The sequence below is a fragment of the Heteronotia binoei genome, chromosome 8 (genome assembly GCF_032191835.1).
Source record: "Heteronotia binoei isolate CCM8104 ecotype False Entrance Well chromosome 8, APGP_CSIRO_Hbin_v1, whole genome shotgun sequence".
Taxonomy (NCBI): domain Eukaryota; kingdom Metazoa; phylum Chordata; class Lepidosauria; order Squamata; family Gekkonidae; genus Heteronotia; species Heteronotia binoei.
Window position 1 is genome coordinate 61422454 of NC_083230.1, and position 15892 is coordinate 61438345.

The 15892-nt window shown below is 42.8% G+C and overlaps 1 protein-coding gene across 2 annotated transcripts in view; it reads left to right on the plus strand.

Moving 5' to 3' along the window:
- TMTC2 (transmembrane O-mannosyltransferase targeting cadherins 2) overlaps nucleotides 1–15892 on the plus strand; it is a 372311-nt gene that overhangs the window by 267002 nt on the left and 89417 nt on the right. For both annotated transcript variants that reach the window (XM_060245144.1, XM_060245145.1), the window contains exon 4: nucleotides 244–358. In XM_060245144.1, coding sequence (XP_060101127.1) covers nucleotides 244–358 — 115 coding nt within the window. The remainder of the gene's footprint in view (nucleotides 1–243; nucleotides 359–15892) is intronic.

Genomic DNA, 15892 nt, shown 5'->3' on the forward strand with positions numbered 1-15892 from the left:
TTTTGCTTATAATATGTGCCCTTTTGGGACAACATTGATAACTAAATTACAGGACACATATCCCTTTTGCTAGCAGAAGAAATGATACAGTATAATGCAAAGTGGGAAGTTATTCTCGAGATTAAAAAAAAAGACAGCTGTGTGGGTTTTCTGTCCCTGAGGAACTTCTCAGTGCTCAGATACTATGTTGAGTATATAATTGGATTGCAGCTCTTTCTGAATACAGCTTTCTTCTCTTGGCAGCATGGGGTAACCTTGGAAATGTTCTAAAGAGCCAGAGCAAGATTTCTGAAGCTGAAAATGCCTATAGAAATGCCTTGTACTACCGCAGCAACATGGCTGATATGCTTTATAATTTGTAAGTATTCATGGGTTTTACTTAGAGTGGTTCATCTGTGATGTTTCTCATGAATTAAGCTATTTATTTGGTTCCTGGAAGTGGAAATTATCTTAGCGGTTAGTTTAAGTTGGAGGGTCCTCCTTTATTAATCTTGTGTCTCAGCCTCTGGTATAGACAGAGCCTTTCTGTTCTGTACATTTATAAGATCATCATGTATTAAGATTCTGTTATGAGGTTGACTCAGCCTTCCATCCTTCTGAGGTCAGTAAAAGGAGTACCCAGCTTGCTGGGCGGAAAGTGTTGATGGCTGGGGAAGGCAATGGCAAACCACCCCGTAAAAAGTCTGCCATGAAAACGTTGTGAAAGCAGCGTCACCCCTGAGTCGGAAACAACTGGTGCTTGCACAGGGGACCTTTCCTTTTCCTTTCCTATGAACTGAGTAGCATGATCCGGTGGAGTGTTGAGTTCCTCAGTAGCCCTTTACATCCAACAGTTTTCCCAGCAAAGAGCATACATGCTTGCCAATAACTTGATGACTTACCTTCTGATGAAAGTGAAACAAGGTTGCCAGCTCCCCATGGGAACTGGTGGGAACAGGGTGAACTTGATTTAAATCAAATTGATTTAAATCACTAGTCAGTAAGACTCGATTTAAATCATGGTTTTCTACATAAAGGCTAATTCTTGCTGGCATTAATATTTACAACCCAGATGAAGGTTTCATTTCAGTATAATAACTTTTATGGTTAGTTTTAGTTATATGGATAGTTATGAAATCACTGCAAGGTGAACTGTCTCCAGTTTAATTGGTTAATCATTCATATTTGGACAACTTATCTGCTGTACTTTATTGGAAGGATAAAAATAACCATTAACAATAACCATTTACATTGTTTTATTTAACCAAAACATATATATTCTTGTATTTGCTTACACTTCCATGAGGATACACTCAAAGATCTCAAGATTTCTGAAGTATTCTGCTCAAAAAGTTTCATTTATGCTGCTTGGCCCACCCTTCTCACACTTGGCTCTTAACATATGCAGGTGCATGTGTGTGTGAACCGGAGGGATAGAGGGGAGGTGGAGTGTCAGAGGAATGGGGGCAGGCTATGAGCACCATTTAGAATGCTACTTAGCTGGCACTGCATCACTTGTGGATGGCCCTCTCTGCACAAACTCAGAGGCAGAGCAGTGATGGGTTGCTTTTTTGGCAGTGGACAGAATGCGGCCTGAGCTATCCTTCCATTCATTCATTCATTTATTCATTCATTCATTCATTCATTTAGATTTATATCCCACCCTCCCCTCAATGGGCTCGGGGCAGCTAACAACCAATAAAAACAATATCAAAATATAAAGCTTAAAATAATACTATTCAATGAAACAATCAGTAAAATTACAAAGCAGTAAGAAGTACAATCCAAGATCTTCAGTGGTTATGACACTCATGATACTAATGCAGTGGTGTTGGCCAAGACTGTCAGTTCTGTGGTGTGGCAGCTGTCTCCCATTTTTTGCTAAATGCAAGATGAAATATTTCAGTCTTGCAAGCCCTGTGGAACTGTGGAAGGTCCCGCAGGGCTCTGATGTTGTTGGGGAGCTCATTCCACCATGTGGGAGCTGCCATGGAGAAAGCCCTAGTCCTGGTGGTAGTCAACCAGGCTTCCTTCGGACCAAGAATCATTAAAAGTTCTGAGATCCTGAATGCAGTGCTCTCTGGGGCACAGGTGGGAAAAGGCGCTTTCAAATGTAAGCAGGTCCCAGGCCACCCAGACAAAGTACTGCCGCATCCTTGGCACATCTCCAGGCCTGTCTGCCTGCGGAACGTGGAGGATGAAGGGGGCAAGGGAGGCTGGCCTGCAGCCCCAAAAGGTGCACAGGGAGGAGGAGGGGTGCTGGAGAAACTATGGCAGCAGCTCAGAGGCCTGGTGGGAGGTGCAGCAGCATGAGCCAGCTGAGCTTTTGCAGCCCAAGGGGGAGCTCCGTTGCACCTTGTCTTGGTGGCCCCATGTGGAAAGGGCCAGCTCACCACCCCAGTGCTCAGTCTTGCCCAACATGCACTCTGCCAGAGTACTCCTATTTTTGCACAGAGCACCAGGCGGGCCAAAGGCCAGTGCATTTCCAGGTCTGGCTGCATGTGAGAGACTGGTCGGCGGACTGGAAGCAGCATTGTCACCTGGAAATGGTGGGTTTCAAGAGATGTAATTCTTCTTTGGGTTGCTCTGGCAGGGAAAGGTGGTGAAGGGAGGGGGGAATTGGTTCATTCCCAAGAGGAGTCAGCTTCCAGAAAACTTGCATGTCAGTAGCTTCCTTTGAATCATGCGAACGAGGTCAGAAGCAGTCAAAATGAGAAGATCATAAAGGTCACAAACCAAAGGCACATCATCAGAAATAGCAAGGCAGAGTCAAATGCAGAAAAAATGGAGAATGGGAGCTTGCTGGAGGCAGGGCAGCTAAAACTGTGATAAAAAAGAACAAAGTTGGTTGGTGCAGATACAATGGCCAAAGCAATAGATTGGTGCAGGCTGCAATTGCCAAAGCAATAGATCCACTCCAAGGAATGCATATCTGTATTTCAGGCTTTCCTCACTGAGAATGAGTTTGTCAGTTACAGGAAAAGGAATAAATAATATCTACAGATGGGAAAATAATGAAGCAAGACAATGCTTTGAATAAGTCACTCAATAAGAAAAAAAAATTACAGTCCTCCTGTGATTGCAGAGGAACCTGAAACATGCCAGCACTGTGGGGTGGTTGGGAGCTCCCATATGTAGGAATCACTTAGAAAGAGAGATCATGTTTAATACTCAGGATTGCTCAAAATTCAAAAATTATCCTTTCTTCCCCTATTCTACTTCCAATACTTCCTGTATATAAATACAGAATACTGAGGTTGGGATGGGAGCATACAAACAGAGCTTATTATGTAGAAATTTATTTTTGTAATCTGCTGGTCATATGAAAGTAGGGTTACCAGACTCCTGGTGATAACTGGAGATCTTCTGGAATTACAACTGGTGTCCAGGTAAAACTCTCCTTGCAGAAAATGGATGCTTTGGAAATTGGACTCAATGGCATTTATCTGAATATGATGATTGGTTGTTGCTCTCATTAGAGGCACAGTGAAGAGCAATTGCAGACCAATTAAATAATTGTTTATGAATGCTGAAAGTTGTTATTTTTTGCTCTTTTGAGCTCTCAGCATTCCCTTTTTGGGGTTTTTTTTTATCACCTGAGGACTTTTTTTGGGGGGGGGTGCTAGCAAGGATGACTTTGGTGGTGTCACATCCAGATCAAATGTCAGGGGATGGCACTTCCCAAGTTCCACCCCTTTTGATTGTCACATTTTGCACCAAACCCCACCCCATCCTGTGATGTCACTTTCAGGCCACTCCCGAAACCCACCTCTTCCTCCAAAGTCACAGTGTGGTCTCAAGCATCTGATATTTAGTCTATGTGGCTCTTTCATGAAGAAAGTTTGGGCATCCCTGCTATAGAAAGTGTATATTTTTTGAGAACCAGTTTTGTGTAGTTGTGAAGAGCAGTGGAGTCTAATCTGGAGAACCAGGGTTGATTCCCCACGCCTCCACAAGCAGCTTGCTTTGGGTCAGTCATAGATCTCTTAGAGCTGTTCTCTCAAGAGCAGTTCACTCAGAGCTCTCTCACCTACTTCAAAGGTGTCTGTTGAGCATGAGTTTATCCTTCCATCTCCCGCTGCTACCGTTTCTGGGGAACGCACCATTTCCTTCTATATGGGGAAATGCTCCATTTTATCCTATGCCATATATATTTTTAACCAGTACATGTTAAAGCCATCTAATGTGTGAACTTACTGGTATATACAGATATTTAGTAATAGAAACCTTACTAACATAAATATTAAGATGTTAAGGTATGTGACATGGCCATTAGCTTCTTGGGGCAATTACTGAATGTGTTCTGAAAATCCAGGTATAATGTATGAACCATACTTTGTTATCTGTCTGTTGGCTAAGTTCTGGTTCTTGTGGTACACCACTGATAATGGGACTTCAACTCCTCATGCCTTTACCTGAAGCTCATAATGATCCCTGAAAGGCTGCAGAACATCACAAGGGGACAGTGAGTGGTGTGCAATGGGAGAGGGAATCAACACAAATCAGCCCCCCTTCCATTGGTGGTAATCTTGGGATTCAAGCCTGATACCTTAACATTCCAGTAATAATAATTGATTACTTCCCTTTCCCTTTCTCAAGCTCCACTTTAAGTACATATTTGTTATATATTCTTTATTATAGTATTTTACTATTATATTATATTTACTATTATATTATATAATATTTTAGTATTGCTATTATAATATTTTACTTATCATACTAAACATTTACTGTGCAGCCCATGTTTTATGGCATCAACTCTGGAGGTTTTGAAAAATAGGTTTTGTTTCCTACTTTTCAGGCTTTTGGCGTACAGAATGTTAGCAGACATACAGTAGTCGGTGGTGCACAATAACAAATTCTTTGTTAGATGCCATTTAAGCAGTCATCAATGAATATACTGCTTGATCTGTCCTTTACCTCTCTGTAAACCTCTCCTCTGCATGCTTCTTCTGAACACTCTAGTTTGTGACAGTTCTGATTTGTTACCGTGACAGTTATTGCTCAGATCTGGCTATCTCTTCTGTACCCACTCTTTCAAAGACAGACAGGAATAACTTATTTAGCTTTTCTTCAGTATTTTTGTAATCCTGTGTGGCAAGCAAATATTCTAGCAGATGTTTTGCTTTAAATAATTATATTTTGCACTTCAGATGGAGTGCCAGTCTGTGATTTTGCAGGGTGTGAACCAGCCTGAACCTGGGCATTGCTTTTTCCCTTCTCTTGCCCCATTCTCACTTTCCTATGTGATTGGTGTCAATTCATCACTGCAAATCACAGTTTTCCATTTCAGATATAACATGCTCCCATTCCAAACTATGCATCAAACTATGCTTTTATCTTGGCTGCCAATTCTCGTTGGAAGGAAAAGCAAAAATGATAGTTTTCTAAACTGGATGTTATTGCATACTATTGTTTGTACTAAAGAAGTGCTGCAGCTACGTATTGTTGGAGATTGCACTCTCATTCTACTGTAACAATAATTTTGTGGACAACTCATTCCAGTCGCAAATTATTGCTGTATTGCAATGAAATTGTATTATCAAGTGATGTGTGGATGCAGCCCAGAAGTCATTGCCTACCATTAGGAGAGAAAGGAAATCTGCAGGCACAGGGTCATTCACGTGGTGCCAAACCAACGTTAATACTTTTTTTGTAGCAGGAACTCCTTTGCATATTAGGCCACACACCCCTGATGTAGCCAATCCTCCAAGAGCGTTTAGGGCTCTTAGTACAAGGCCTACTGTAAGGTCCAGGAGGATTGGTTACATCAGGGGTGTGTGACCTAACACGCAAAGGAGTTCCTGCTGCAAAAAACCCTCTGGTGTTAGATATGAACTATGCACTTGTGTTTTCAATCAGCTTATTTACAACGTATTTTGAATCAGATTTTGAATTTTCCTGGTCTGATGTATGCCTTCTTTCCTTTATTCAATAGATGCATTTTTACTGGTTGCTTTTCAAATAGCTATGTGCTTAGTCGTTTTTTTCCTGGGGCAACTAGCTGTTTTCAAATAGTGTAACAGAAACCTGAGGCTAAAAAAAGAGACAGTAAAATTGCCCTAGGCAGCAATATGCTAGCTAGCTTCCATACAGACAACTACATGTTGCTCATATCTATAACTTTTTAGTGTTTGTTTATGAAGAACTATGTAAGCTAAATCTTAAGGGGAAAACAAGTGGACCTTATGCGAATTTTAACTCTATCCATTTAGATACTGTAGTATGTGTAAGTGTCTTCATTCCTAGAAAGTTATACATATATACCCCACCAAATAGGAGAGCATTGTCTGTGTTTGCACAGAAAATATACCTCTGTTAGCTCGCCAAGGGAGACAGAGGAGGAGGGGAAGCCTCCACCATCCTGTGAACCAGGTAGGCAGAGAGAACAGCACGGCAGGTGGGCTGGGGAAGAGTGGGGAGGGGGACAGCAGGAGCTGCCACTCCCCACAGTCCAATGAGGAAGGGGACAGACTGGGGCAGGCAGTCAGAGTAATGGGGAGGTAGAATGGATGATGGGGAAGGTTGGTGGATGGGGAAGGGTACAGGTAGGCAGGCAAAGTAGTGGAGGGAAAACAGAATGGTGGCAAGAGTGCAGGCATGCAGAACAGCAAGGCAGAATGGGGGGGGGGGGGGGATGGAATTAGGCAAGATAAGTTGTGTGTGGTATTTTCCAAGTCTTGCGGGTTCCCCACTTGTACTTTGTAATATTCAGACATGTCAATCACCCACTCAGCTCTAAACCTGATAGCTTCCAATTCTGGGAGATGCTGCAGAAGCAAACACTTAATATGTATGTCTGCAAAACCAATGTAATCAAGATATGTATGTGTAAAAATAAATGTATAATCTTTTCAGGGCTAGGATATTCCATACCCTTATAGATGTATCATTCCCAATAAAAATGCTGACCAACTGGCTTTAGCATTTAGTGCTAGACGATTGCTTATCATTGTTCCCAGTCAAAGAGATGAATGGCTTGCTAATTGCATATGAAGGTATTTTGTACTACTAGTAGCAGAAACTAGTAGCCCCATTACGCCTTGGCAAATAGAAGGGGAAGATATGGAAGTCGTGACAGACTTCTCATTCCTGGGATCCAAGATCACTGCAGATGGTGACTGTAGACATGAAATTGAAAGACATTTGCTCCTTGGGAGGAGAGCTATAGCAAACCTAGGCAGTATAATAAAAAGTAGAGACATCACCCTGCCAGCAAAAGTCCATATAGTCAAAGCTATGGTATTCCCAGTAGTATTGTATGGCTGTGAGATTTGGACCATATGGAAGGCAGAGCACAGAAGAATAGATGCTTTCAAGCTGTGGTGCTGGAGAAGACTCTTGAGAGTCCCTTGGACTGCAAGAAGATCAAATCAGTCAGTCCTAAGGGAAATCAACCCAGACTGTTCCCTGGAAGGTCAAATGCTGAAGCTGAAGCTCAAACACTCTATCATGAAGATAGAATGCCAGCAGGGGGTTGGGGGCTTTCCAGTGTTTTGCACTGAGTGTCACATGTATGACTATCTGCCCAAAGGACAGAAGTCTTGGGTGTTTGCTCGATGCAAGGAGCTCCTGGTCCTCAGGGAACGAGTTCGTACCCTTGAGGCCAAGGTGACAGCCCTGGAGAAGCAGAGAGGGTCAGTTAGGCACTTGGGGAAGACTCTCGGGGGCGTATTAGATGAGCCCCGCTCTGAACGTAGCAGCCCCGTTGCTGCCAGAGAGCGAGGGGGTCGAGAGGGAACAGGGCACCGTGCTGAGGACAAGGGGAATGCGCCCTCAGAAGGGACCTCTTCTTCGGTTGGTGAGTGGGAATCCTTTCGCGCCAAGGAACCATCCCTGAGCAGGGGGAGAGGGGGGGGGGTTGGTAGTTGGTGTTTCGTTCCTTAGGCAAGTAGACAGCTGGGTGGCGAAACCGCATACTGACCGTATGGTGACTTGCCTGCCTGGTGCGAAGGTAGCGGACATTATGCGTGTAGTAGATAGACTGATAGACAGTGCTGGGGAGGAGCCTGTGGTCGTGGTGCATGTTGGCACCAACGATGTGGGGAAATGCAGTCGTGAGGTCCTGGGGGAAAAATTTAGGCTGCTAGGTGGGAGACTTAAGGCCAGGACCTGCAAGGTAGCCTTCTCGGAAGTGCTACCTGTTCCACGTGCAGGGCAGGAGAGACAGGCGCAAATTAGAAGTCTCGATGTGTGGATGAGACGATGGTGTAAGGAAGAAGGGTTTAAGTTTGTTAGGCACTGGGATGCTTTCTGGAACAAGTGGGAGCTGTACAAAAGAGACGGTCTCCACTTGTCCCCGGATGGAACCAGGCTGCTGGCGCTTAAAATCAAAAAGGTGGCAGAGCAGTTTTTAAACTAAATCTTGGGGGAAAGACGACAGGAGATGAAATGTCTCTGGTTCGGGAGGACTCGTCTCAAAGAGATTAAGGGTTAGCTGCTATTTTTCTACCGGGTAACGGACCAGAGTTGTCCACTGTGAAGGCGACAAACAATATGGACTGTCTGCCACAGTCTCGAGGTGGCAGGAGGAAGGTGGCGGGCCTAGCTCACCTGGGAAATTATAGATGTTTGTATGCAAATGCTAGAAGTGTTCGAAGTAAAATTGGTGAATTGGAATGTTTAGTGTTGGGAGAAAACATAGACATTGTGGGAATTTCAGAAACTTGGTGGAATGAGGAGAATCAGTGGGACACGGTGATTCCTGGATATAAGCTATATCGTAAGGATAGGGAGGGAAGGGTTGGAGGTGGGGTGGCTCTGTATGTCAGAGAGGATATACGGTCCAGTAAGACTGAGGTCAGAGAATTAGATTCACTTTTAGAAATGCTTTGGGTTGAAATAGAGGGCCCAAAAGGAAATTTAACTATGGGAGTTTGTTATCGCCCACCAAATCAAAAGAGAGAGGACGATTATAATATGATGGAAGGCTTAAAGATAGCGGCTAAACGTAAAAACTGTGTCGTAATAGGTGATTTTAACTACCCACAGATTGATTGGGTCAATATGTGTTCTGGTCGAGAGAAAGAGATTGAGTTTCTTGATGCTCTCAATGACTGTGCTATGGAGCAGATGGTTTCAGAACCTACCAGGGGTGGGGCGATCCTGGATTTGGTCCTAAGTAATGCCCAAGACTTGGTGAGAGATGTAAAAGTGATTGCGCCGCTTGGGAGCAGTGACCATAATGTTATTGATTTCACCGTTTGTATAAATAGGGAGTTGTCTAAAAAGACCGCCACAACCACGTTTAACTTTAAAAGGGGTAAATACACTGAGATGAGGAGGCATGTGAGGAGGAAACTGAAAGGAAAGGTACATATGGTCAAAACCCTTGGGGAAGCTTGGACGCTATTTAAAACTATAATCCTAGAAGCTCAGATAAAATACATACCACAAGTTAGGAAAGGCACAAACAGGCATAAGAAAAGGCCTGCATGGTTAACAAACAAAGTAATGGAAGCTGTAAAAGGTAAGAACGACTCCTTTAAGCGGTGGAAAACCAGTCCAAGTGAGATTAGTAAAAGGGAACACAGGCTGTGGCAAATCAAATGCAAGACTGTGATCAGGCAGGCAAAAAGGAACTATGAGGAGCATATTGCAAAAAACATAAAGACCAACAATAAAACTTTCTTCAAATATATTAGAAGTAGGAAACCAGCCAGGGAGGCAGTGGGGCCCTTGGATGACCATGGGGTAAAAGGATTACTGAAGAAGGATAGGGAAATGGCTGAGAAGCTAAATGAATTTTTTGCCTCCGTCTTCACTGTGGAAGACGAGAACTTTTTGCCCGCCCCAGAACCACTAATTTTGGAAGGGGTGTTGAAAGACCTGAGTCAGATTGAGGTGACAAAAGAGGAGGTCCTACAACTGATAGACAAATTAAAAACTAATAAGCCACCGGGTCCGGATGGCATACATCTGAGAGTTCTGAAAGAACTCAAAGTTGAACTTGTGGATCTTCTAACAAAAATCTGTAATCTTTCATTGAAATCTGCCTCCGTTCCTGAGGACTGGAAGGTAGCAAATGTCACCCCCATCTTTAAAAATGGTTCCAGAGGAGATCCGGGAAATTACAGGCCAGTCAGTCTGACTTCAATATCAGGAAAGTTGGTAGAAACCATTATCAAGGACAGAATGAGTAGGCACATTGATGAACACGGGTTATTGAGGAAGACTCAGCATGGGTTCTGCAAGGGAAGATCTTGCCTCACTAACCTGTTACATTTCTTTGAGGGGGCGAACAAACATGTGGACAAAGGCGACCCGATAGATGTTGTTTACCTTGACTTCCAGAAAGCTTTTGATAAAGTTCCTCATCAAAGGCTCCTTAGAAAACTTGAGAGTCATGGAGTAAAAGGACAGGTCCTCTTGTGGATCAAAAACTGGCTTAGTAATAGGAAGCAGAGAGTCAGTATAAATGGGCAGTCTTCGCAGTGAAGGACGGTAAGCAGTGGGGTGCCACAGGGCTCGGTACTGGGTCCCATGCTCTTTAACTTGTTCATAAATGATTTAGAGTTGGGAGTGAGCAGTGAAGTGGCCAAGTTTGCAGATGACACTAAATTGTTCAGGGTGGTGAGAACCAGAGAGGATTGTGAGGAACTCCAAAGGGATCTGTTGAGGCTGGGTGAGTGGGCGTCAACGTGGCAGATGCGGTTCAATGTGGCCAAGTGCAAAGTAATGCACATTGGGGCCAAGAATCCCAGCTACAAATACAAGTTGATGGGGTGTGAACTGGCAGAGACTGACCAAGAGAGAGATCTTGGGGTCGTGGTAGATAACTCACTGAAAATGTCAAGACAATGTGCGTCTGCAATAAAAAAGGCCAACGCCATGCTGGGAATTATTAGGAAGGGAATTGAAAACAAATCAGCCAGTATCATAATGCCCCTGTATAAATCGATGGTGCGGTCTCATTTGGAGTACTGTGTGCAGTTCTGGTCGCCGCACCTCAAAAAGGATATTATAGCATTGGAGAAAATCCAGAGAAGGGCAACTAGAATGATTAAAGGGCTGGAACACTTTCCCTATGAAGAAAGGTTGAAACGCTTGGGACTCTTTAGCTTGGAGAAACGTCGACTGCGGGGTGACATGATAGAGGTTTACAAGATAATGCATGGGATGGAGAAAGTAGAGAAAGAAGTACTTTTCTCCCTTTCTCACAATACAAGAACTCGTGGGCATTCGATGAAATTGCTGAGCAGAAAGGTTAAAACTGATAAAAGGAAGTACTTCTTCACCCAAAGGGTGATTAACATGTGGAATTCACTGCCACAGGAGGTGGTGGCGGCCACAAGTATAGCCACCTTCAAGAGGGGTTTAGATAAAAATATGGAGCACAGGTCCATCAGTGGCTATTAGCCACAGTGTATGTGTGTATATAAAATTTTTGCCACTGTGTAACACAGAGTGTTGGACTTGATGGGCCGTTGGCCTGATCCAACATGGCTTCTCTTATGTTCTATGTTCTTAACACTTTGGCCACCAAATGAGAAGGGAGCACTCCCTGGAGAAGACTCTGATGCTAGTAAAGACAGAAGGCAAAAGAAGAAGCAGATGGCAAAATACGAGATGGCTGGACCGCATTACTGATGCAACTAACATGAATTTGAGCGGACTTTAGAGGATGGTGGAAGACAGGAGGGCCTGGTGTGACTTGGTCCATTGGGTCGCAAAGAGTCGGACTCAATTGTGCAACTGAACAACAAAGTAGCAGAAAGAACATTTCAGCTGTTTTTCACTATTCATTTTAAAACAAAAACAAAGCTGTCTGAAGACTGTACAAAAACTGATCATTATCAATGGATATTTAGGACAGGAAATATTTACATGACCTGTATTTTAAGAGCTACTTTACAAAAATATCTTAATTATTTTTATAGATTTTTTTAAAAATTGGAAGCTAGGCGTTTCATATATAGCCATTACTTATTATGTTTTTAAAATACTATTTCTTCCTTGATTTAACAGCATTGTCTTAAATTTTTAAAGCTTTTAGAAATATCAGAAAATGAACCTTATCGGTATTGCCAAGCTACAAGGTTGCATTTATTTGATCATAATACCCAGACCAATTACGCAGATACAATCTTACTGAAGTTGTTGGTGTTAGCATGAAATGTACATCTATATTACGCTTCAACACCTATTATTAATCCTTCTGTAGAGCTATGGCTGTTTCTTCATTTTGATTCAGCAAGAGAGAGTTGTTCACACAAGCAAATTTTTGCATATAGGCTGCCTGGCTAGTTCAGGAGTCATGCACAAACCATAGTGTGCTACTGAATAACTGGATCTGATTGTTGGCTTACAATATCAAGCAGCTGAGTGCTTTCGGCACTACCCACATGCACAGTGCTAAACAGATGGTTAGTTATTTCAAATTTGACAGTAACACCTGCTTGTGAAAGAGAACTGAACACCTGTCTTTCTCCCATTTGGAGGGAGGTGGGAGTGGAACCTCGATTGAGGATCCTTGACTTTCTCTACAGATGATCCACCTCATTAAAATTAAAAGTAGCACCCCTCTGTTAAGGATCTGTCATCGTGTAGTCACAGATCTTTCTATGCATACAAATCTAAACTTGTGTGCACAAAAAGATGAGTAAGTAAAATGCTCAAAGTCAATGTACAGTTTGTTTTAGTGCTCAAAAGTGGTATGCTTATGAGTGCCAGGTGCTTCGGTACCAGCTTTTAGGCTTTGTGTTGGCTTGGCTGTCCATTGTAAGAAACGGGAAGTTAAGAACATAAGAACATAAGAGAAGCCATGTTGGATCAGGCCAAAGGCCCATCAAGTCCAACACTCTGTGTCACACAGTGGCAAAAAAATTTATATACACACATACACTGTGGCTAATAGCCACTGATGGACCTCTGCTCCATATTTTTATCTAAACCCTTCTTGAAGGTGGCTATACTTGTGGCCGCCACCACCTCCTGTGGCAGTGAATTCCACATGTTAATCACCCTTTGGGTGAAGAAGTACTTCCTTTTATCCGTTTTAACCTGTCTGCTCAGCAATTTAATCGAATGCCCACGAGTTCTTGTATTGTGAGAAAGGGAGAAAAGTACTTATTTCTCTACTTTCTCCATCCCATGCATTATCTTGTAAACCTCTATCATGTCACCCCGCAGTCGACGTTTCTCCAAGCTAAAGAGTCCCAAGCGTTTCCACCTTTCTTCATAGGGAAAGTGCTCCAGCCCTTTAATCATTCTAGTTGCCCTTCTCTGGACTTGAACTAGATGAACTTGCACATTTTCCTTTTTTAAAACCTCCCAAGGGATTGGGGGTGTTTTTGACCTCAGAGTCGTGGGGGGAAATTGGTTTACCCATTTAAAGCTTTCTATGGGCACCAACCTCCTGTTGTGCCTTCTCAGTAAACTGCAGTGCCCTGAAGTCCCTCCCCCCACTATGTTTTTTTTTTAATTGAGTTTCATCAAAAGGGAAAAATGGGGTCAATCTGGCCCCCAATAGACTTGGCTTGGTAATGAAAGCACTATGCAAAATCATAATTTGAGGTTCTGTTGACCCCAAAATATTGGGGGAAATTATTTTAGCACTGCTTCCATGTATAAACAGATGGACCAACACCTATCATTTCCATTTTATAGAAAGGTGAAGCAAACAGTGAAAACAAAACTTTTCTCATAATTTATATCTATAGACATTTTTGGATTTGAGGTTTTACAACACTTTTGGAATTGGGAGTTGCAGTGTTCCCAAGGGAAAGTAGTCTTTGCAACCTTAATTGTTGAGTATATAGTATGAGCAGAAAAACTCTGTGATTGTGCTTATCAAAGCTTTCCTTATGCCCTCATGGAAAAGTTCAAATTGAATTGTACTGCACTTTTGGAAATCGGGTCATTCCATACTCCACTACAAGATAAGCCAGGATCCTCTGAACCTCACATTTTCCAGACCTGACAGATCCATGGAGCCTGGAACTTTAGATGACCCCTGGCCATGTGCTTACTCAGCTAATTGCTTCCCTTTGTCCTCCTAGCCACCTGTTTTCTGAGTGAATTGCTTCTCTTTGTCCTTCAAATTTTGAAAACTTCAGAGTGATCTTCTCAACTTTACATATGGTGGGGGGAGTACTCTAGATGACCCCGACCACCTGTCCATTGAGGTGATTGGTTCCCAAGATGGAAACAGTCTGCTGATGCTTAAAATCAAAAAGGTGGCAGAGCAGTTTTTAAACTAAATCTTGGGGGAAAGCCGACAGGAGAGGAAATGTCTCTGGTTCGGGAGGACTCATCTCATAGAGAGATGAAGAGTTAGCTGTTACTTTTCTACCGGGTAATGGATCAGAGTTGTCCACTGAGATGGTGACAAACAGTGTGGACTGACTGTCTGCCAAAGTCTCGAGGCAGCAGGAGGAAGGTAGTGGGCATAGCTTGCCTGGGAAATTATAGATGTTTTTATACAGATACTAGAAGTGTTCAAAGTAAAACTGGTGAGTTGGAATGTTTAGTGTTGGGAGAAAACAGACATTGTGGGAATTTCAGAAACTTGGTAAAATGAGGAGAATCGGTGGGACACGGTGATTCTTGGATATAAGTTATATCAGAAGGATAGGGAAGGAAGGGTTGGAGGTGGGGTGACTCTGTATGTCAGAGAGGGTATACAGTCCAGTAAGACTGAGGTCAGAGAATTAGATTCCCTTCAAGAAATGCTTTGGGTTGAAATAGAGGGCCCAAAAGGAAATTTAAATATGGGAGTTTATCGCCCACCAAATCAAAAGGTAGAGGACGATTATAATATGATGGAAGGATTAAAGATAGTGCTAAACGTAAAAACTGTGTTGTAATAGGTGATTTTAACTACCCACAGATTGATTGGGTCAATATGTGTTCAGGTCAAGAGAAAGAGATTGAGTTTCTAGATGTTCTCAATGACTGTGCTATGGAGCAGATGGTCTCAGAACCTACCAGGGGTGGGGCGATCCTGGATTTGGTCCTAGGTAATGCCCAAGACTTGGTGAGAGATGTAAAAGTGAGTGCACTGCTTGGGAGCAGAGACTATAACGTTATTGATTTCACCATTTGTATAAATAGAGAGTTGCCCCAAAAGACCAGCACAACCACGTTTAACTTTAAAAGGGGTAAATTCTCGGAGATGAGGAGGCATGTGAAGAGGAAACTGAAAGGAAAGGTAAATACAGTCAAAACCCTTGGGGAAGCTTGGGGGCTATTTAAAACTACAGTCCTAGAAGCTCAGATAAAATATATACCACAAGTTAGGAAAGGCACAAACAGGTATAAGAAAAGGCCTGCATGGTTAACAAACAAAGTAATGGAAGCTGTAAAAGGTAAGAAGGACTCCTTTAAGCGGTAGAAAGCTAGTCCAAGTGAGATTAATAAAAGGGAACACAGGCTGTGGCAAATCAATTGCAAGACTGTGATCAGGCAGTCAAAAAGGGACTATGAGGAGCATATTGCAAAAAACATAAAGACCAACAATAAAAATTTCTTCAAGTATATTAGAAGCAGGAAACCAGCCAGGGAGGCAGTGGGGCCCTTGGATAACCAAGGGGTAAAAGGATTACTGAAGGAGGATAGAGAAATGGCTGAGAAGCTGAATGCATTTTTTGCCTCAGCCTTCACTGTGAAAGATGAGAAGTGTTTGCCTGCTCCAGAACCACTTATTTTGGATGGGGTGTTGAAAGACCTGAGTCAGATTGAGGTGACGAAAGGAGGTTCTACAACTGATAGATGAATTAAAAACTAATAAGTCACCAGGTCCGAATGGCATATATCCAAGAGTTCTGAAAGAACTCAAAAGTTGAACTTGTGGATCTCCTGACAAAAATATGTAATCTTTCATTGAAATCTGCCTCCGTTCCTGAGGACTGGAAGGTCGCAAATGTCACCCCCATCTTTAAAAAGGGTTTCAGAAAAGATCCGGAAATTACAG